At 38.5% G+C, this 23,318-nt stretch overlaps 1 protein-coding gene across 1 annotated transcript in view; it reads right to left on the reverse strand.

The window, feature by feature from the left end:
* KCNMB4 (potassium calcium-activated channel subfamily M regulatory beta subunit 4) overlaps positions 1–23,318 on the reverse strand; it is an 87,050-nt gene that overhangs the window by 61,373 nt on the left and 2,359 nt on the right. Inside the window, exon 2 of the mRNA XM_003405204.4 lies at positions 1,716–1,843. Coding sequence (XP_003405252.1) covers positions 1,716–1,843 — 128 coding nt within the window. The remainder of the gene's footprint in view (positions 1–1,715; positions 1,844–23,318) is intronic.

The raw sequence follows: 23,318 nt of genomic DNA on the forward strand, positions 1-23,318 counted from the left end.
CACAGTTCAGTATGGCTACTGCAAGGAGTATGAGGAAGAAAGATGAGGCTGGAGAGGTAGCAGTCTAAGGTGAGATCTTGAGAAACCTGGTATGCTGCGGTAGACCAAATATGGCCACAAATCCTTTGCAGCTTTTCTCATCAAGAGGTGGAGTCTATTTCAACACTCATTGAATCTGACTGGTTTTGTGATTTAATTTGACCGAAAGAGTGTGTCAGAAGTAATGTTACATGGTTCCAGAGCGGAGGCCTGGCTCTCTTGAAATGCTGCCCTAAGGCTGCCATGTTGTAAAGGCAGGTGATCCAGCCTACTAGAGGATAAGAGAATTGAGACACCCCAGCCAACAGCCATCACCAACTGTCAGACATGTGAAGGAGGCCATCTTGGACCATACAGCTATTCCAGCCATTGTCTGACTGCACATGAGCCCAGGAGAGACCATGAGAAGAATCTCCTAGCTAACCATACAATCATAAGAAATAATATAAATCATTGTTATAGTAAGATGCTAGATTTAGGGAGACTGATACACAAGTATTTGGAGTTTATTCTGAAAGCTATCAGGAGTGACCTGATTAGATTCATGCTTTAGAAAGATCACTTTGGCAGCACCTTGGAGAATAGCTTGGAGTAGAGGCAGGGAAAAGATGGAAAAACTTGTTAGAAGACTATTGCACTAACATAGCTGAGAAATAACGTGAATCTAAGCTAAGACAGTGGCAGCAAGAAGGCAGAGAAATTAATGGATTCGAGAGTCATTTAGAGAAAAAACCAACATGATGGTTAATTCAGGCTATCAAATGTAAAGGAGAAAAACGAACTAAGAATTACTCAAAGGTTTCTAGATTAGATAAATGAGTAGACAATAGTACCATTCACTAAGACAGGAAATGTGGGAGGAAGTGAAGGTTTGAGGCATGTGTAGAAAATACAAGTGAAATGTACATCATGCAATGTTGAGCAGGGAGCTGTGAATACTTAATAAATGTTGGATGAATAAATTACTATGACTAATCTGGATGGCTACTGAAGTGTTCTAGTCCAAGGAACCGTTGTTATATGGTATCACTTCACCAGTTGCTGTTGAACTGATTCCAATTCATGACAATGCCTTGTGTTTCAGAGTACAATTGTCCTTCAAAGCATTTTCATGGCTATGACTTTTAGGAAACAGATAGCCAGGCCTTTCTTCCAATGTACCTCCGGGAGGGTTTAAATGGCCAACCTTCCTGAGAAGCTGAAAGCTTAACCACTGCTGTCACCCGGGGACTCCTGATAACTTTAGTGCTCTCTAAGTTAAAAGAAGCTTTACTGGTATATCATTTCATTGATACTTCATCAAAATAGATAAGACTTGATGCAGCCCAAATGCTGACAAATCTGCACATTGTTTACCTTATGTATAAATCTATAATGCTCAGGGAACACTATTAGTATACAATGTGCCTACCTAAAGGCACTGTCATTTCTTGGTGTAGTCAGAGGGTCAGCTCTATGTTACAAATTATCTCTTTTTTTTTTTTTTTCCTGCAGATTCTTTATATGCTTCCCCATCCTCTAGAGCAAGGAGGGCATTGCTAACTACACACAAGAAAGGGTTAAGACTAACTCCATGTTGTATATTTTGTCAAGTGGGTACAATCTATGACTTATTAGTGTAATAAATTACAGAGGCTGCAAACAATTTTAATACGAACATGTAAATACGGACTTACCTTTGATATTGATTAAAATAGCAAGTAAATGGCTGGGAACCAATCTCTTCCTTCCAGTACTGTTGCCAAGTCATGACACTTTCCAAGTTCTTCTGATTTTCTCTCTCACAGGGAGGGATATAGGAGCACTAACAAAATTGAACACAGAAAGTAAACCTATTATTCTATAGAATATTGAAATACAGTCTACTTTTTTTTTTTTAAAGAGGTGGCATCATACAGACAGCAAGTCTGATTTTGACCTACCTAATTTTTAATACAATCAAACTGAAACTGCTAAACTAGATTTCAAATTTTCATATGGGCAAAACTACAGAAAATATTCCAACTACAAAAACACATCAAAAAATCACCTACAGTCCTTAGAGTATAAAGGGCTTTTATATATAGTTTAACATCAAGTTAAAAGCATTTAGCTCTCTTTCTGAAGGCCTGCCAGTCAACAGAGTGGCAAAAAAAAAAAGTTAATTTTTATCCCTAGTTTTTATCTACAGACCTTGATATTTTTCTCTTCCACCTTTAATCAACTAATCAATCATCTAGGTCTTCTCAGGATACTGCTATCAACCACTGAAATCCCAATTTTTTTTTCTGTTATCTTGGACAACCAAACTAGCAGAAGTACACAATTGATGTGTTTGGCTAACCAATGCCTTTTCCTAGCCATGAAAAAATAGTTCTCTGAAAAAATAGTTCTCTCTGAAGGGACTCAAAATTACTTTAAGGAGAATCAGAAAACTGACCTTAACTCTAGATGTTAAAATTAACTCTTAGCATTTGAATCCATTTCTCCAATTCAATCTTTTACAATGATGATCATCACGGTGATGATGCCAACTTGTATTTACTGACTATCTACAATATTTCAGACACTGCAATAAATGCTTAACCTTAAGTATGAAAGATCTCCACTTTACAGATGAAGAATGAGGTTTTTGTCGGTCTACAACTGGTGATTTTCTCACTGTCTACTCTCAATCAAATGTTTGACCGAGGTGTCCAATATTAAGGAACAGGGGAAAAAAAAAAAAAAACAAACAACCCAGAACTATTATACTATAGTTTGAGTCACATAGTTTCAAAGCACATAAACTTTTAAAACATACTCTTTCAGCACCTTTCCCTTACTTTACGGGTAAAACCCAAACTTCTTAGTCCTATGTACAAAGCTGTTTATGATCTGGCTGGTCCCTGTCTGCCATTGCCCTCAGTGAATCCTGGTACGAAGCCCTACAGAAGCACTAGCTCCCTAAATCTGCCCTGTGCTTTTGTGCCTGCCTGTCTAGCACATCTCTCCTCTTTTGATGCCTCTTTTCCTTAATGCCCTTCTTTTAAGATTCACTTCTAATGCTACCTGCTCCGGGGCGCCTTCTCTTTCTTACTCAGTTAAATGCCCCTAATTGGTGCTGCCCCAGGGACCGCACCCTGTGCTATCATAGCATGTATTATACAGGATCATACTTGGTGGTTTCATGTCAGCGTCCCCTCCCCCCACCCCACTGGCTGGCAAATTCCTTGAGAACAAGGACTGTTATTTATTTAATCATTTTTTTCTTTCTTTATCTTCACACTTATACTATGCCTGGTAACGGTGAAGTTTCAAAAATATTGGTGGGATGGTAGGTTGGCTGGTTGAATTAGTGAATAATAACACACTCAGACACATTTTTATTCAAAATGATGATGCTATTTGTGGAGCAGCTTAAGACTTAAAGAGTATAAACAACATAAACATACTTCTAAGTTTTAGTAAATTTGGTTATTTTCTGTTATGTAAAACAAATTCACAACCTGTGATTAAATACTACTTCAATGACCGAACCATGGAATACTTTATCCTCTGCACATATAGTTCCACTTCTATTAATAATGGTAATATAATGCTAGGAAGTATCAGTGAAATCACAAATTCTTCCAAAGCAGCAGTGGAGCTTAGAAGCAAGTGGAGACCATTACAGCTCTATTCCTATAGTATTCGTTAGGTGTTTGGGCTTAGTTAGTCCCTGGGTGGTATAACCAGTTAACGCGCAGCTGCTAACCAAAAGGTTGGAGGTTTAAGTCTACCCAGAGGCACCTCAGAAGAACGTCCTGGTGATGTAATTCTGAAAATGCAGTCACTGAAAACCCTATGGAGCATGGTTCTACTCTGCAACACATGGGTTCACTGTGAGTTGGAATTGACCACACAGCAACTGTTTTTTTGTGTTTTTTTGGAAGACGGCTTACCTAAATTACTTCCCTTTTCTGGACTGATCTACCCTTTTCCGGACTAATGTAATCTACTAATTTTATGTGTAAAATCTCTAAAATAATTTAGAGTTCTACAGTTCTATCCTTCTATCGAAGAAAGGACCCAGCAGAAGGCAAGACTACAAATCCTGTTGCAGTATTTTCCCAGGAGAGATCTTGTCCACTGGGGAGATGGCTGGGAACCCTAACTGAGCACCATTCCAGCAAACAAAAACGAGTGTGGTTAAGTCCTTCCTTGGGGTCTATATTCTGCATTAGGAAAATGTTCACAAAGGGACTTCGGTTTGCCATGGCTTTCCTATTTCCTAACTAGTTAGTCATTTCCTTTCCTTCTATTAAGACATTTTTTTCTGTATTATGATCAATTTTTGCTGCTCTTTCTAGGAAGGAGAAATTTTGATTTGGAGGCAGAAGCAGTGAGATGTGAAACCCTTTTTACAATGGGTATACTTGTGTAAAGTTCTGTATTAGATACGTTGAGGCTTCCTGTGGAATTAGAGATTATTTTTTTGCCTTTAGAAAACTTTGAGCTAGTGTGGATGGATTTTGGAAAAAAAGTACTATTTTATTTTGGGGAAAATAACTCGAGATCAAAATCCAAGTATTCTTTTCATATTCTGCATTCTTTCCAAAGAGTATCACAGATCAAATAATGAGCTTATAATACTCTAGCAACTTTTTAAAGTTAATATAGCCTTTGAAGGAAATTTTTTTAAAGGTTCAACTTTATGTTCTTAAAAAGCATTACTGCTCATTTTCTTAAACCTTGATTCTCCAATTAATTTGTCTTTAAAATTTCCATGGAGCTAACTCAGATCCTCCCCAGAGGCCTCCTTAAATATACTTAGTGGATCAGTATAGATGATTAAAGAAACCTTGGTTGTGCAGTGGTTAAAGCACTTGGCTGTTAACCGAAAGGTGGGTGGTCAAAACCCCTAGACGCTCTGTGGGAGAAAAATGTAGCAGTCTGCTTCTGTAAAGATTCACAGCCTTGAAAACCTTATGGGGGCAGTTTTACTCTGTCCTATAGAGTAGCTATCAGTCGGAATGGACTTGATGGCAGTGGGTTTGGGTAGTTGATTAAAATTTTAAAATAAGTTAGGAATGAAAATTCAACTCCAGCATCTAGAAAAAAAACTAGGAAATTCAGTCAAAAATACTTCTTTCCTTTAAAATGTGTTCAAGTGTGATGGTTTTCCATGTTTCTTAATAGCTCCACCATGAATATCTCTCCTTTGGGAGTCACAAATAATAATCTATACCCTATCATCATCATCATCATGGCTAACATTAATTGACTATGTGGAATATGTGCCAACCACTGTTTTATCTCATTTAATCCAAAGAAGCAAATATGATCATCTCGTTCAACAGATGAGGCAACCGAGGAGCAGAGACTTAAGAAAACCTTCCCAAGGTCACGCTGACAAACAGTAATGCTAGGATTGAAATCACAGTGTTCTTAACCACTATTCCACACTGCCTGCCATGTCTCTCTCTTCAGGACTTTCTACTTTTCTCTCTTTGGAGCTTCCTGATTAGAGGGTAAGGGAGATGCCCTGCCCTCTGCATCCCTCTTTTGCAGAACCAGTGTACTGTTTCTGCTGGAATGGAATTGGGGTAGACCTCCTGAGGACTGACGGGCCCAGGCAGTCTATTGGAGTCCTTCATTTTCGTGGCACATTTCCACAGAAATGTGTTGTTAGTCTTTGCTTGCCCTACTGTCTCTATTTGGCTCCAGAGCTGGTTTCTGGTGCCATGGATGGAATGGCACTCAGGTGAACTGATGAGCACACTGCCTTTGGTCATGGAAGACGATGAGTGTTCTTTGGCTAGTTCTGACCTTTTTATTTTTCATTTGCAAAGATGCATTTCCCAACTCCTAATATCATTACTGCCCAAATAGCCTTCACTAGAGTCTGTATTTCCCGAACTTGGATGAAATCACTTTCTTTAAAAAGTCAGGAGAAAAAGGGACATGTGCTAAAATATACTCATTAAATGCCTACCGCTTAGAAGAAGAAAAAAATGAGTTTTGCATTCATGAACAAAGCTGACTGAACTGAGGGGGCTATTCTGAGTATATTAACGTAAAGGCCTCTGGTGAATTTATTAACTATCATCACTTGATGTGGAATGTCTGATTACGTACTTATTATACTTATTCTTCCTTGATCTTATTTTAGGGTTTATCAAGATTTATAACAGCACTCTTTTCCAGCCTATCACAATGGGTTTGTATCTTAACAGAACCGTTCTCGAGTGGGCTCTTTATGATAATGTCTTGAAGACTGCATTTCAATCATGTAGGCAGAGTAGGCAGAATTCATTTTCTTCCTTTACTGAGTCATTTAAAATATCTTTGTACAAAACTCGTAGCATATTAAACTAAACACTGGGGACTGGGTTCTATGTTAGGCATTATCTAAGGAAAAAAAAAAAGGAAAAACTTTTTTTCCTCCAGTTTCTTTCTTGGCTTCACTTGATTAGGGAGGATAGTACTGAAAGACATAATACTAGGATGGGTTTATCTAATCAAATAATTTCCAAAGCATTTTGGATACAAAATAATTTTTTAAAATATCACCTACTGGAACACAGGTTTAATTTTATGTTATACCATAATCCCCTATTTTCTGAAATCCTGTAAGGAATCTTGGTGGTTGCTATACGGTTTGTAACTTTAATGGCACTTTGACAATATAAACATAAAAACAGAAAAGCATTGTGGAATAAAAAGTATAACTAAGCCATTTATAAGCTTCACAATGCTTCACATGCCTTAAAACTTCATTAAGTGCACGGGCGTGTGCGCACACACACGCACACACGCACACACACACACAACTTCCTTGGGAATGTAGGTTAACGGAACAAACACACATGAAATTATGAGTCAGCTAAACAAATAATTCTGGGCCAGGTGGTTCCAGAATGTATATCCATATCTGAAATCTAAATGAAAATAATTTCAAGGAATTTGAGGTCAAGTAAATGGCTTAGTGAATGTGAGAGCAAGGTTAAGTAAAAACAGGAGAAGCAAAAACAAGCTCTTGGAAAGAGCAGTGCTAGGCAGGAAGAGACTGGTAGACCGCCTAGAACAGTGTTTGCCAAAGTATGTGCCACAAACCTCCTGTGTCGGAATCACCCGGAAAGCTCATCAAACACAGCCACTCTGCTGAGAGTCTGATTCAGTTAAGACTAGGAGTCTGCATTTTAACACCTCTCCTACCTTGGAATGACAGATTTTTAGAGTTGGACCATTTATGCAACAAAGGACTCCTGACTGCTGTGTACTGGATGGGACACAAAGCTTAGATATTACTCCTCTTCTCTCTCCTTCCCCCTTCCCCAGGGGCATGCAGTTTAGTAATAGTGGCATATTCACAAGTACCTTGTGATCACAAGAGAGGAAGTGAATTTGGGGGCCTTGGAAGTGTGAGGGAAGACTTCACAAAAGAGATGACTTCTGATTTGTGTCTTTATGGAAGAACAGGAATTTGCTTGTCATTCTCTGATGAGTTGGGAGGGTGACATTCCAAGAAGAGTAAATGGATTGTGCAAAGACTGTGTATGGATGTTCTAGAAACACTGAGTCATCTAATGGAGGATAGCGGGCATTGGAGATGGTGTTGGAAAATGCCCAAATGATCTGACCTACTACTCAATGAAAAATTGCTCCTCTCCACTTAAGTGCTTCAGTGGAAAGTCGTTCACTACCTCCCCAGAATATTCCCCACCCATCCACCAATGAACAGCTACTTTAGTTAGAATTTACTATCATGTATTGATACTACATCTGCATTTTTATAATTTAACAACATTCATTTAACTTCTAGATTCAGGCACATTGCTAAAGTTGGTGATTTTATTAAAACTGATAAAAGAAAAAAGAAAAGAGTTCATCCCACTTTCAAGTTAGAAAATAAAAACATGCTTGCTTTGTCAAAAATAGAGGTCAAATCTAAAAAGATGTCAGACCAAAACAAGAAATTTTAATCTGGAAGAAGCTCGATAGTTATTACTTATAACAAGCATGATAAAAACCAAAAAAACATTTTAAAAAATTGTTCAATGGATTACGATTATAATTTAAAATCCTTAAGGAGACAGTCAAACCTCTCATGACCACCTAAAACACTGAAATGAAATAAAACTTTCTTAAAATCTCATGCACACGTCCAGATAGTCCTCATCGCTGGCGTTACTTGTGTACAGCATTCTGTGCTACGGGGTGCACGTATTCAATGTTTATCAATGTATATATATTTAATGAAATATTAGAATTATCATTTCTGTATGAAGGGGCTAATAAACCCTGTCCATAAGAAGTCCCCTTAGATTCAAGACTGATGGATTGAGAGACCAAAAACCCAGTGCTGTCGAGTCGATTCCGACTCATAGCAACCCTATAGGACAGAGTAGAACTGCCCCATAGAGTTTCCAAGGAGCGCCTGGTAGATTCGAACTGTCGACCCTTTGGTTAGCAGCCGTACCACTTATGGCACCAGGGTTTCTGGATTGAGAGACAGAGGGTAATAAAAATTTGGTGCTTCCTACTTGTGGGAGAATGCATTTATTAAATTTGGCTATACCCAGTTCACTGTGAGGCAGTAGACTGAAGGGATCCAGAAATGGTATGGTATGCCAAGAAATTCAAAAAAAGAAAAAAAGTAACCTAAATGGTTACCTCTTGTGAATAACAATATGGAAAAATAGTATAAAAGGGGTTTTACAATTCTCTTGGAGAATTTTGGAAGAGTAAAAGAAAGGTACTTAGGTAAATAAGGAACTCATGAGAGGGAATGATTCCTAGCTCACAGAAAATAAAAAAGTTCACAAGAAAGAAAATGTAATCAGAGTACACTAACTACGTTGTTGGTGTTAGGTGCCTCTGACTCATAGGGACCCTGTGTACAACAAAACGGAACACTGTCCAGTCCCGCGTCATCCTCACAATCTTTGCTATGTTTAAGCCAACTGTTGCAGCCACTGTGTCAATCCATCTCATTGGATCTCTTTTACCAAGCATGATGTTCTTCTTCTCTAGGGACTGGTCACTCCTGATGGCATGTCCAAAGTATGTGAGATGCAGTCTCGCCATCCTTGCTTATAACATAGGGAGCATTCTTGCTGTATTTCTTCCAAAACAAATTTGTTCAATCTTCTGGCAGTCCATACTATATTTAATATTCTTCACCAACATCATAATCCAAAGGCATCAATTCTTTTTCAGTCTCCTTTATTCATTATTCAGCTTTCTCATGCACACAAGTCTACTGAAGATACCGTGGCTTGGGTCAGGCGCACCTTAGTCCTCAAAATGTCATCTTTGCTTTTTTAACTCCTGAAAGAGGTCTTTTGCAGCAGATTTGCCCAATCAAATACACTGTTTAATTTCTTCACTGCTGCTTCTGTAGGCACTGATTGTGGATCCAAGCAAAATGAAATGATTGACAACCTCAATCTTTTGTCCGTTTATTATGATGCTGCTTATTAGTCCAGTTGTGAGGATTTTTGTTTTATGTTTAGATGTTATCCATACTGGAGGCTGTGGTCTATACACATAGTATAATAAATATAGGAATGAATAGTGTTTTACAAAGTCAAAATAAGTTAAGCATTCAATATTAGTTTAGCCAAAAAATTAGGACATAACCATATTCAGAGGATGAGGGGAAGAAAAATAAGGTGGAATGGGTGGTATAAGAAAGCTACAGCCTTACCTTCCAATATAGGCAGTCAAGTGACAGTATCTAAAATGTATACATCAGAGACAGCCGTAAAAGCCTATTATTTAGAAACCAAACCAAAACCCCAAACCAAAGGGTTTCCAAGGTTGTAATCTTTACGGAAGCAGACTGCCACATCTTCCTCCTGAGGAGCAGCAGGTGGGTCTGAACTGCTAACCTTTCGGCTAGCAGTGAAGTGCTTAACCACTGTGCTGAAAACAACCTAAAAATAGTTTAAAATAGGATAGAAGTTATGTTTTTCTAGAATTGACCTGGCAACACTGAGAGCTGTAGTTCTTGGAGAACTTCCTCAATTTCCTCTATGGTAATTGGGATATAACATATGTTTTAGGTCTCTACTAAAAAAAAAACTAACCTGTTGCCATCAAGTCGATTCTGACTCATAGCGACCCTATAAGACAGAATAGAACTGCTCCACAGGGTTTCACGGAGTGGCTGGTGGATTTGAACTGCCAACTTTTTGGTTAACAAGCCAAGCTCTTAACCACTGCGCCACCAGCGCTCCAAGTCTCTATTAGGTTGTTATATTTTGGAAGTATCCGGGGAAACCCTAGATAATAGTGGTTAAATGCTACGGCTACTAATCAACAGGTCGGCAGTTGAAATCTGCCAGGCACTCCTTGGAAACTCTATGGGACAGTTCTACTCTGTCCTATAGGGTCACTATGAGTTGGAATCCACTGGACGGCAGTGGGTTTGGTTACATTATCTAGAGAATAGTATCCTAGAGAATACTCTTGGATAATTGCTGTTGTTGTTTGGGTGCTGTTGAGTCAATTAGCACTGGTATAGAATTCCTACTGCCTTGAAGGCAGACATAGTGCAAGTTAGGAAAAACAGGTTAAGGGACAGTAACCCAGTGCCATAGAGCAATAAAATAGTACAAAACTGAGTCACCTTTCAGATCAGAGTGACATAGCCCCATGGGCCACCTACAAGCACAGACATTTACACAAGAAAAAAAGAAAAAAAAAAAATTAGTATCTGCTTTGTTTAAGTCACTCTTATCAGGTTCCTGTTAAAGTACTTCAACCAATATCCTAATTCATTTGGTTAAGACTGTTTGCATTTTTTCACTAATACAAATAGTGCTGCAATAAAAATTTTCATATAAATTTCCCTGGGTGGTGCAAGTGACTTGCAAACGGGTTTTTTTTTTTTTTTTTACTAACCTAAAGGTTGGTGGTTTGAATCTACCTGGCAACACCACAGAAGAAAGACCTGGTAATTTGCTTCCATAAATATTACATCCTGGAAAATTCTAAGAAACAGTTCTACTCTGTGACACATGGGGTTGCCATAAGTCTAAGCTGACTCAACAGCAATGGGTTTGGGTTTTTGGGGGGGGGATGGGGGGCAGGTTTAATGTTATCCTCCTCAGAGAAGATTTAAGTTTGAGTTAGGCAGGCAGCTAGAATCTTATTACTCCATCCAATGAGGGGTTGAAAACTTCCAACCAGAGCTTTACTCCTTGCAAGAAATGATCTATTCCACTTCTCCCTCATTCCCATAGCACAGCCACTCAGAGTCCCGATCTTAGGCCTGATAGACTGTGAAGTCCAATTTTTGTCTTCCTAGCTCCACAATCATATTAAATTATGGATAACATTGCAAAGAATGGGAATTCCAGAACGCTTTATTTTGCTTATGCGGAACCTGTACATAGATCAAGAGGTAGTCATTCGAACAGAACAAGGGGTCACTGCTCTACTCTGAGAAGCTAGACTATATGAAAAAGAATGTAGCATCAGGTTTGGAAGAAAACTCATTAACAACCTGCAATATGCAGATGACACAACCTTGCCTGCTGAAAGGGAAGAGGACTTGAAGCACTTACTCACAGATCAAAGGCTACAGCCTTCAGTATGGATTATACCTCAACATAAAGAAAACAAAATTCTTCACAACTGGACGAACAAGAAACATCATGATGAACAGAGAAAATACTGAAGTTCTCAAGGATTTCATTTTACTTGGATCCACAATCAATGTCCATGGAAGCCACAGTCAAGAAATCAAAGAATTGGGCAAATCTGCTGCAAAAGACCTCTTTAAAGTGTTAAAAAGCAAAGACATCACCTTGAGGGTTAAAGTGTCCCTGACCCAAGCCATGGTATTTTCAACAGCCTCATATGCATGCGAAAGCTGAACAGTGAATAAGGAAGATCGAATAAGAACTGATGCCCTTAAATTATGGTGGTGGTGAAGAACATTGAATATACCATGGACTGCCAGAAGAGTGAACAAATCTGTCTTGGAAGAAGTACCCCTTAGAAGCGAGGATGGCGAGACTTTGTCTCACTTACTTTGGACATGTTATCGGAAGGGACCAGTCCCTGGAAAAGGACATCATACTTGGTAGAGGGTCAGCAAAAAAGAGGAAGACCCTTAACGAGATGGACTGACACAGAGGCTGCGATGATGGGCTCGAACATAGCAACAATTGTGGGGATGACACAGGACAGGCCAACATTTAGCTCTGTTGTACATAAGGTCGCTATAAGTCAGAACCTACTCCATGGCACCTAACAACAACAACAGCTCCAAGAGTCTCCTAAAAGCTCTGCTCAGCTTCTCAGCCAACTCTTTCCTCTAACGAGAAAAATCCAAAATGTCAGGCTCACACCTCTGGATTTCCTTCTTTTCCTGAAGCTTAGCCCTATAATTTTTCACATCCTTTTTGACATTCTGATATCTTCAAACATAATTTAAAAAGTATTTTGTTCATTTTTCCTATTTGTTCTCAATGAGAGGATTTGTCCAAAGTACCCAGTCCACTTAGCAAAGCACAATTTTCAACTTTTATCTTTTTAAAAATAACATTTTCAAATGTTATGTAAAGGAATATATTATTGATTTTTACATTGATCGCGTATACAGTAAATCAAAATAAACTAGTTTGTTTAGACTGTCTTAGATTATCTCTGTAGACAATCGGATCGTCTAAGAACAATTTCAGATGCTTCTTCCTTTCCAATCATTATAAATTTTATTTCTATTCTTTGTCTTATTGTGTTGGATAAGATCTCCAGTCTAACATTGAATAGAAGCAGACAGGGTTTCTGTACTGTTTAATAAGAAACTACTTTGTTCTGTAAACCTTCATCTAAAGTACAATTTTTTTAAAATAATTAAATAAATAAAAGATTACAGCCTTGGAAACCTTATGAGGCAGTTGTACTCTGTCCTATATGATCACTATAAATCAGAACTGACTTGATGGCAATGGGTTTGGTTTTGGTTTAGAGGTTGCCTACATTCCTTGGCTCGTGGTTCCCTTCAATCTTCAAAGCCAGCAAAGGCAGGTTGAGTCCTTCTCACCTCGAATTATTCTGACTTCTACTTCCATTGTTACATCTCCTTTTTTGACTTACTCTTCTGCCGCCCTCTTGCACCTTTTAAGACCTTTGTGATTACACTGGGCTCACCCAGATAATCCAGGATAATCTCACTGTTTTCATGTCAATTGATTCACTACTTTAAATCCGTCTGCCACCTTAATTCCCCTTTGTCATGCAACATAACATATTCACAGATTCCTGAATTTAGGATGAGGACATCTTTGGGAGTCATTATTCTGCCCACCACAAACCTATAACTTATTTTTTCTCATACTGTCAGGTTGCCATTGTTTGGTTATATTAGCCTCATAAAATGAATCAGGCAGTTCTAGTTTCCTATTTTCAATGACAGTCTGTATAGAGATTTTTTATTACTTGAAGTTTTTATGTAAATCATGTGTAAAAATGTCTAGGGTATCTATCATATTTTTGTGACCAGATTTTAATCTACTAAATTAATTCATTTTACAATTATAAACATATTCCAGTTTTCTTTTTCCCTTTTTTATTTTTTTATCATGCGTTACATGAAGGTTTACAGAGCAAATTACTTTCTCATTAAACAATTAATGCATATATTGTTTCATGACGTTGGCTGTCAACCCGGCAACATGTCAACATTCTTTCCTTCTTGACCTTGGGTTTGCCATTTCCATTCATCCAGCTTTCCTGTCCCTTCCTGCCTTCTTTTTTTGGTTTTGGTTTGGCCTGCCTTCTTGTCCTTGCCCATGGGCTGGTGTGACCATTTAGTCTCACATACCTGGTTGAGCTACAGGTATTATTGTTTTTATGGGCCTGTCTAATCTTTGGCTAAAGAGTGAACCTCAGGAGCGACTTCAGTACTGAGTTCAAGGGGTGTCCGTGGGCCATACTCTCAGGGTTTCTCCAGTCTCTGTCAGATCAGTAAGTTTGATTTTTTTTTTTTAGTTAGAATTTTGTTCTACATTTTTCTCCAGCTTTGTTAGGGACCCTCTATTGTGATCTCTGTCAGAGCAGTTGGTGGTGGTAGCTGCACATCATCTAGTTGTGCTAGACTCAGTCTGGTGGAGGCTGTGGTAGTTGTGGTCCTTTAGTCCTTAGGGAGTTTGGATGTGTCTATGAGGATTCCATGACGTTGCCCTGGTCAAGCTGTGTTAACTTCCCCAGTATTGTGAACTGTCTTGCCCTTCACCAAAGTTCTTTTCCTTTTCTTTATTCAGTTTTGATAAGTTATATTTTTCGAGAAAATTGTTCATCTACTTTTTCAAATTCATTGGCATAAAGTTGTTCGTAGTATTTTCTTACTTAAAAAAAATCCCTTCCATGTCTATAATTAGACCCTGTTTTTGAATCCTCATGTTATTTGTGTTTTCTCTTTATTCTTGATCAGTCTTTCCAGAGGTTTTTCTATTTTATCAGTCTTTTCAAGTTTTAACAAAACTTTCTCATGTTTTCAATTACAATTTATTGATTTCTGCTCTGGTCTTTGTTTCATTCCTTCTATTTTTTTTTAGATAAATTTTGTTTTCACTTTATAACTTAATTTCAAATGAAGTTAATTAACATTCAGTCTTCTTTACTAAAATAAACATTTAAAGCTATAACTTTTCCTCTAAGTACAGCTTTAACTGTAGCTCGGTATTAATTAGATCCATTCCAAATACTATTATGATTTCTGTTTTTATGACTTTATGAATCACTTAGAAGTGTGTTCTTAAATGCAAATGTATGAGAAGGCAAATTGCTTATCATTTTTTTAATTGACGGCACACTAATTGCATTGTTGTAAAAAATGTTGTCTGCCTGATATTCTTTATTTATTGATATTAGGATGTGATCTAGTATATGATCAATTTATACACTAAACTTGGACAGCCCGAGTTCTCAACTTTTCATGTTCAGGAAGCCAGCTTTCATTTCTCTTAAGTAAACATATAGGGTCACTATGAGTCTGAATCGACACGATGGCAACTGGCCTGGTTTGTTTAAATACACATGAGCCTATCAGCCCAAAACATATCTGATTACTTGCCTATTGTGTTACTCTTCATTTAAGCAGTCTACAGTTATAATTATTATAAAGTATGATGTAGAATTTGAAAATGTTTCTTCTTCCGCTTTTAATATGGATTTTTCTTTGTTTCTGTCAATGTTACCACCATTCTCTGGTACTGATAATTTTTTTGGATTTTTATTGCCACTGCCCTAGTCAAGGAAATTATCATCTTTTACATTTATTATTACAATATCTCTTTAATTTCAGTATCTCTTTGCTCATCTTCTTACACCTAATCCATTTCTTCCTCCAAATCAGTGGTTCCCAAGATAGTCAATGGAGCAGCGACATCAGCCTGAGAACTTAGTTCTTTACTAAACTGTTTTATTGTGTTTTCAGTTCTTTAGATCTACAGACAACAGAAATTTATTCTCTCACAGTTCTAGAGACTAGAAAGCCTGAAATCGAGGTGTCAGCAGGGCTATGCTCCATCTGAAGGCTCTAGGAGAGAATCCTTCCTTGCCTCTTCCAAGCTTCTGGTGGTTGCTGGCAATACTTGGTGTTCCTCGGCTTGCATCATTCCAATGCCTCTGCCTCCATCTGCACATGATCATCTTCTTTTTGTGTGTGTGTCAGCTGTCCTGTGTTCAAATTTCCCTCTTCTTATAAGGACACCAATCATTGGATTTATGGCTCACCCTAATCCAGTATGACCTCATCTTTAATTAATTACATTTACAAAGATTCTATTTCCAAACGAGGTCACATTCACACCTTCTAAGGATTAGGACTTGAACATATTTTAGGGGGAATACAATTCAACCTACTACAAATGCCAAAACATTTTAAATAAACAAAATGTGTCGACAACCAATAAAAAGCTCTACAACTCTTTGATGGAAATCTGAGATAAAATAAATGTATTATTTATCCCAAACTCTAACCAAAGTATACTGTAATATAACAAATCTATTCTGACACCTACATGGTGTTTATACGTCATGATTATGTATGAATTTCTTTTTATTAAAGGACTGTTGTTGTTAGCTCCATTAAGTCAACCCCATACACAGTGGAACTGAACGCTGCCAGGCCCTATGCATTGGACCATTGTGATCTGTAGGGTTTTCATTAGCCGATATTCAGAAGTTGGTCACCAGGACTTTCTTCCTAGTCTGTCTTAGTGTGGAAGCTCCACTGAAACCTGTTCAGCATCATAACAACCCCATAAGCTTCTACTGGCAGATGGGTGGTGGCTGTGTATGAAGCACACTGGCCAGGAATCAAACCTGGGTCTCCTGCACGGAACGGGAGAATTCTACCACCACTGCTTCTTAAAGGACTGAGAGAAAGCTTCATTTATGTTACACTGTAATCCTGAGAATGATATTAGGAGACATCAGATCATAAAACAAAAATTAGTTCCTGATTAGTTTTCTTGATATAATTTGGGGGGCTCTTATGAATAATTGAGATCTTCATCAATGGAGCTTACCTCCATTGATAGATCATCATAAGTAATCTCAGACATGTAGTTCCTAGCAGCCTGGAGATAAGATTGTTTCCAAAGAACTGTATAGATAGGAACACTATTAACAAAGATCTAACTGGATCTTTAAATATCTAATCATATTAGTAACCTATTCAAAAACCTTCCTTGGCTTCTGTATAAGTTTTCTACTGCTGCAGTAACAAAATTTCAGCAGTTTAAAACAACACAAATTTATTATCTTACAGTTCTGAAGATCAGAGTCCACAATAGGTCTTGCTGGGCTAAAATCACGGTGTCAGCAGGGCTGCATTCCTTTCTGGAAACTCTGGGGGAAGATCCCTTTTCTTGCCTTTTCCAGCTTTTAGAGGCTGTTGGCCCCCTTCCATATTAAAGCTAGGAATGGCTGGTCCAGTCTTTCTCAGGTCACATCACTCTGACCTCCTCTTCTGCCTCCCTCTTCTGCCTCCACATTTAAAAACATTTGTGATTATACTGGACCCATTCAGATAATCCAGAATAACTTCCCTATTTTAGGGTCAGTTGATTAAAAAAAAAAAATAAAACCAAACTGTTTCCGTCAAGTCAATTCCAACTCATAGTGATCCTACAGGAAAGCATAAAACTTCCCCATAGGATTTCCAAGGTTATAAATCTTTATGGAAGCAGGCTGCCACATTTTTCTCCCGCAGAGCAGCTGGCGAGTTCGAACTGACGACCTTTCAGTTAGTAGCTGAGCCCTTAAATCCACCTACAACCTTAATTTCCCTTGGCCATGTAAAATAACATATCCACAGGTTCTGGGATTAGGAAGTGGACACCTTTCCAAAACCAAACTAAACCCAGTGCTGTCGAGTCAATGCCGGCTCATAGCAACCCTATAGGACAGAGTAGAACTGCCCCATAGAGTTTCCAAGAAGCATCTGGCGGATTTGAACTGCTGACCCTTTGGTTAGCAGCCATAGCACTTAACCACTACGCCACCAGGGTTTCCGTGGACATCTTTGGAGGTCATTATTCTGCCTACCACAGTTTCCCAATGCCCCCAAACCTATCCCGGCTATCAAGGACCTCTATATCACTGACCCAACTCACTCTCTTGCTTTACTCCCAAGACTTCTTTCTAAATGCCCTGTGCTCCAGCCATACCAGTGTACCAATTAGCTGCTGATATTCCATACTTGCTCAACTCCATAACTTTACTCCTGGCATTTCCTCTTCCTTGATGTTCTCTTCATTCCTCTCCACCTTTCTTCACCACCAAGATGAAAATTTATTCTTAAAGTTTCATGGTAAACGTTTCTTCCATGAAGCTTTTTCCTAGCCTTTCCCCTCTAGGTGCCTATAACATTGTTTATACCTCTCTGCAGAATTTGACATGTGGCCTTTTCTGAGAGTCATTTGTGTTCTTAACTCCTCTGCTAAATTATAATCTCCTTGAAATCAGAGACTCCTGGACTCATCCCACTTGCATGCCTGCTAGGCATATCCAAAACTAAACTCTTGCTTTTCATCCGTACTCCTCCAAACCTATTTCTCCTTTAGTTTTCCTCATCTGGTAAAGGCACCTCCATTCACCCAGCTGTGCTAGTCACCATTCTTGGAATCATCCTTCACTCCTTTTTCCCTCATTCCTCACATCCAGTTCATCACTGGTCTGAATCACCATCATCTCTTGCCTGTTCTATTGGAATCCCCACTTCCAATTTTGCCTTCTGCACTCCTCATTGTGTGCAGGCACACACACACACACACAAATTCTATTTTCAACTCAGAAGCCAGAGTGTTTGGTTATATTTTTTAAGTACAGCCTGACTGGGTCTCACCGCTGTTTAAAATGTCCAATTGCATACCATCGTGCTTAGAATAAAACTCAAAGTCCTTATCATATTCTATAGGGCTCTAACCTCATTCCCTGCTGTTCTCTGTCCTGCTTACTGTGGTCCAACCTCCTTGTTATCCTTGCTATTTCCTCACATATGCCTGGCACCCACTTGCCTCAGGGGCTTTGCTACTCTCTCTGCCTGTGGAACACATTCTCCAGATAGCCATATGATGCATCCCTTATGCCCATTAAGCCCCTGTTCATTTCCTCAAGTTCTTTGGGTCTCTGAGTAAATGTCACTTCATCAGACGTGCCTTCCCTAACCAACCTACCTAAAAGAATATCCCATTATTCCTTCGTTCAATGTCTATACCTTTACCTTTTAAGTACTATGAGGGCAGTAACTGTTTTGATCTCTATTCTAGTCTCAGAACATGAATATTTGTTAAACGAATGAATGAACTCCTCTTTATATTTCCTGCTGTTTCTTGTCCGGTTCTTTGGTCAGAAGGGATTCTGAAGATATATTTGCTGAATTATTTCAGGTACATAAAATTATGTAAGGGGAAAAACGACCAAGGTAGCCACTTTTTCATGGAGAAATAAAAATTGTTGAGAAGTTGTCATAACTCAGCTTGGTCTTTTTCTTTCTTAGTTCTGACCTCCCTGTTATTGTCAGTCGCCATGAAGTTGGCTCCTACTCATGGCAACTTCATGTGTAACAAAACTAAATGTTGCCTGGTCCTGCGTCATCTTCATGATTGTTGGTATATTAGACTCCATTGCAGTAGCTACTGTGTCAGTCCACCTCAGTGAGGATTTCCTTGGTTTTGTTGGCCTGCTACTTCGCCAAGCATAATGTCCTTTTCTAGTGATTGGTCTTTCCTAATGATGTGTCCAAAGTAAGTGAGCTGAAGTTTTTGCCATTCTTGCTTCTAAGGAGCCTTCTGGTTGTATTTCTTCTAAGACTGGTTTGTTGTTCTTTTGGCAGTCCATGGTATATTCAATATTCTTCACCAATACCACAGTGTGAATGCATCAATTCCTCTTCTGCCTTGCTTGCCATTTTTCAACTTTCATATGCATATGAAGCAACTGAAAAGAGCAAAGTATAACAAACTGAACATTTAAGGATGGAGTTTCATCCATCGAACAACCCCCAAAAGTCAGCACCATCTATATAGAGAATATGTTGGTAGGTGTAGTGATAAGTGCATAGGGATTGGGGGATCGGGTTTTTATAAACAGTGTAGGTGTGAAGAATACCACCAAGAAAGTGACTTAAGCCATGATGCCCTATAGTACGGTATAACCAGTATATAGCTAAAGCCTCTTAAAGTTTCAAGTTTTCCTCCTCCTTGATGCATTTCCCTCACTTTTATAGTACTGGCTTCTTAGAAACAGATTTTTTCCTTTGTTTCTAGGTTTTTAATACAACAAGAAGAAAAATATTTCAAAACAAAAATAATTTTATAGTCTCCTAATCATCTGTGGAAACCCTGGTAGCATAGTGGTTAAGAGCTACGTCTGCTAACCAAAAGACCGGCAGTTCAAATCCACCAGGTACTCCTTGGAAACTCTATGCGGCAGTTCTACTCTGTCCTGTAGGGTCGCTATGAGTTGGAATCAACTCGATGGCAACAGGTTAATCATCTATGTGAGACCAAGTGGTCAAAAATTACTCTCAAGCAAAGATGAGAAGGTAAGGGAGCAGGGAAACTAAAGTACTAGAAGTAGTACGACCAAAACAGAATGAATGAAAATGATGACACACTGTGAAAAATGTAAAAAAATCACTAAATAATTTGTGTAGAAATTGTTAAATGGGAACCTAATTTGCTGTGCAAACTTTCACCTTCAACACAATAAAATATTATTAAAAATATATAACCACAAAACCAAAACCAAACTCACTGCCATCAAGTCAATTCCAACTCATAGCTACCCTATACAAAAAGGTAGAATTGACCCACAGGGCTTCCAAGGAGTGGCTGGTGGGTCCGAACTGCCAACTTTTTGGTTAGCAGCCGAACGCTTAACCACTGTGCCACCACGGCTCCTAAAAACATATGTACATAGTTTTAAATCACCCACTCTCCCTTGTCCCACATACAAGAGGGAAGTATTTAAAATTCATCTTTTCCTTGCCATCCAATGTATATATCGATGCAAAAGTAAATGCCTGAAATAGTGTAAATTCATTTAATTTAAGCCAACCAATTTTAAATCATCATTCCCAAACTAATTTTAAATGATTAGCTTCTTCTCCTTCAGAATTTCCTTGAGTTCCTCCTTTTATACCAAATCCCTATATTCAGTAGCATTGATAACACTTTTTTAACTGAAAAACACAATATTAATCATAATGAATTCTGATTCTAATTTTGCTTTTCTTACACAATCAACGAATACCTTTACCAAGCCAGTGGCTCTGACTCTGTCTACACATGAAAACCACTTGCAAAACTTTTAAAAAATACCTCATGGTTTCACGGAACATCCCAGTTAAGTGGCCTAACAGTATGTTTAGTGCTTTGTTCTACCTCCTAGTTCACTGAGCAGTGCCTGTAAAAGCTTGCAAGCAGCCACCCAGGGCACAACAGTTGGTGTCTATTCACCTGAAGCAAGAGAGAAAGAAGGGAAGTCAGGAACAGGAGGAAGATATGGAATGTGTGGCTAATTGCCTCCGTGAACAACTGCAACTTTTGTCATGAGACCAGAAGAACGGGATGGTGCCTGGCTACCATTACTGAACATTTTGATCAAAGATTCTACAGAAGAATTTTGATCCACAGGAGAATCTTGATCAAAAGGGGGAATATACAGAACAGATTTTCAAATTCTCCATGGACTCCAGACTTTTTGGAGCCATGAAAGTTGAATGAACCCCCAAAACAATTGCCCTGAGATAATCTTTAAAACTTTAACTAAAGATATCCCCTGAAGGCTTCTTAAGACCAAACAATAGTTTAACTAAACTAGTAAAAAAATGTCTGCCTTGAGCATTATGCTCTTTTAACAACTATATGGAATCAAACTGACAACAGCAACTTGAAAGAATAGGAGCCTTAGGGGGCAGTGAGTTTACATTAATTGGGCAGGAACAAGTCAGAAAAGGGGGGTGAGAATGACTCAAAAAATGTAATCAATGTCATTGAATTGTACATGTAGAAACTGATGGAATTGGTATATGCTTTGTTGTGTATATTGTCTACACAACGGAATAAACAAAAAAATAACAAACTTATAAAAAATACACCAATTCCCAGGCCTCACCCAAGACTAAATCAGAATCTCTGAGGGATGGAGAGAGGCCGAATTTTTAAAATTTTTTTAAGTTACCCCCATAGCCCGTTGTCATCTTGCTGATTCTGACTCGTAGCAAACCTACAGGACAGAGCAGAACTGCCCTATAGGATTTCAAAGGAGTGGCTGGTGGATTTGAACTACCAGTCTTTTACTTAGCAGCCGAGGTCTCAACCACAGTACCACCAGGGCTCCTAGGTGATTCTAGTGTGCAATTCAGAGCTGAGAACCAGTGCTCCTAGCATATGTAACTGTGACTCACGAAGAAATAATGCAGTGACGGGAATAAGAGCAAGAAGAAGCTGACCTGAAACTGAAGTTTTGCTAAGGTTCGTCCACAGAGCCGATCATTTCCCTGTGGATAATGAGTTGCCTTGGATACTATATTGCATAACTGGATACAGTAATTGTTTTAGACAATAAGGGCACTGTTATGGATTGAATTGTGTCCCCCAATAATGTGTGTCAACTTGGCTAGGCCATGACTTCCAGTATTGTGTGGCTGTCCTCCATTTTGTGATCCGATGTAATTACCTATGTGTTGTAAATCCTAATCTCTATGATGTTACTGAGGCAGGTTTTTTTATGTTAATAGGACAGGACACAATCTACAGGATTAGGTTGTATCTTGAGCCAATTTCCTTTGAGATACGAAAGAGAGAAGCCAGCAGAGAGGAGAGGGAACTCGTATCACCAAGAAAGAAGTGCCAGGAGCAGAGCGTATCCTTTGGATCCGGGGTCCCTGCATTAAGAAGCTCCCAGATCAGGGGAAGACGGATGACTAGGACCTTTCCCCAGAGCCAATGGAGAGAGAAAGCCTTCCTTGGAGCTGGCCCCCTAAGTTCGGACTTACTAGCCTCCTAAACTTTTCTTCGTTAAAGCCATCTGATTGCGGTACTTGTGTTACAGCAGCACTAAATAATTAAGACAGATATGATTCAAAACATAAATAAATTAATTAATTAGGACTTAAATATATTTTAAAGAAATTATTAGTCAAAGGTCAAATTTATTCACAATATGTTTGTTAGTAATTTATGGCTTAAGAAGTTATATGTTTTGTAACATTCTTTCCCCTTCGCTATCTTTTCCTGTAATTAATGCAGCAAACTCAAGGTAGAGGGAAAGTCCTTGTTCTATTTCTCTAAGAAGTAATCTCTTAAATGGTTTCTTGTTGTGGGAGATGAAGAAGAGAAGTTGAAGGTGGTTAGGATCCATGACACTGCAGAGAATCTAGACATTCTACGAAGGGAATGGGTGAGGAACGCAGGCCTTTAATGAAGAGATACAGTAAGTCAAAGAACTGATTTAGGCAGGCAAGATGCAACAGGAATGGGCACTGGGTATTGTCTAATTGCAATGACACTATTGAAACATTCAGCTTAGGCACTTAACTCTGGCACAATACGTTGCTTATGTCAAATTTTTCCACTAGTAATTGCCTACGAGAATTTCTAAATTGAGCTTTTATTGACCAGAAGTAGAAAGGTGACTGCTAAAGAACAAACTTATGTTCCGTTAGTGCTACAACATAATCATAATCTGGATAAAGAAATACACAATAGTTTAGTTGAGGAAACTTCAAATAAACTGGCTGGTATGTTGTTCAACATTTTCTGTAGCATAAATAAATCTTTCTCCTGAGGACTTTTACTTGATAAAAT

This window comes from Loxodonta africana, chromosome 4 (assembly GCF_030014295.1).
Source record: "Loxodonta africana isolate mLoxAfr1 chromosome 4, mLoxAfr1.hap2, whole genome shotgun sequence".
NCBI classification, from domain to species: Eukaryota; Metazoa; Chordata; class Mammalia; order Proboscidea; family Elephantidae; genus Loxodonta; species Loxodonta africana.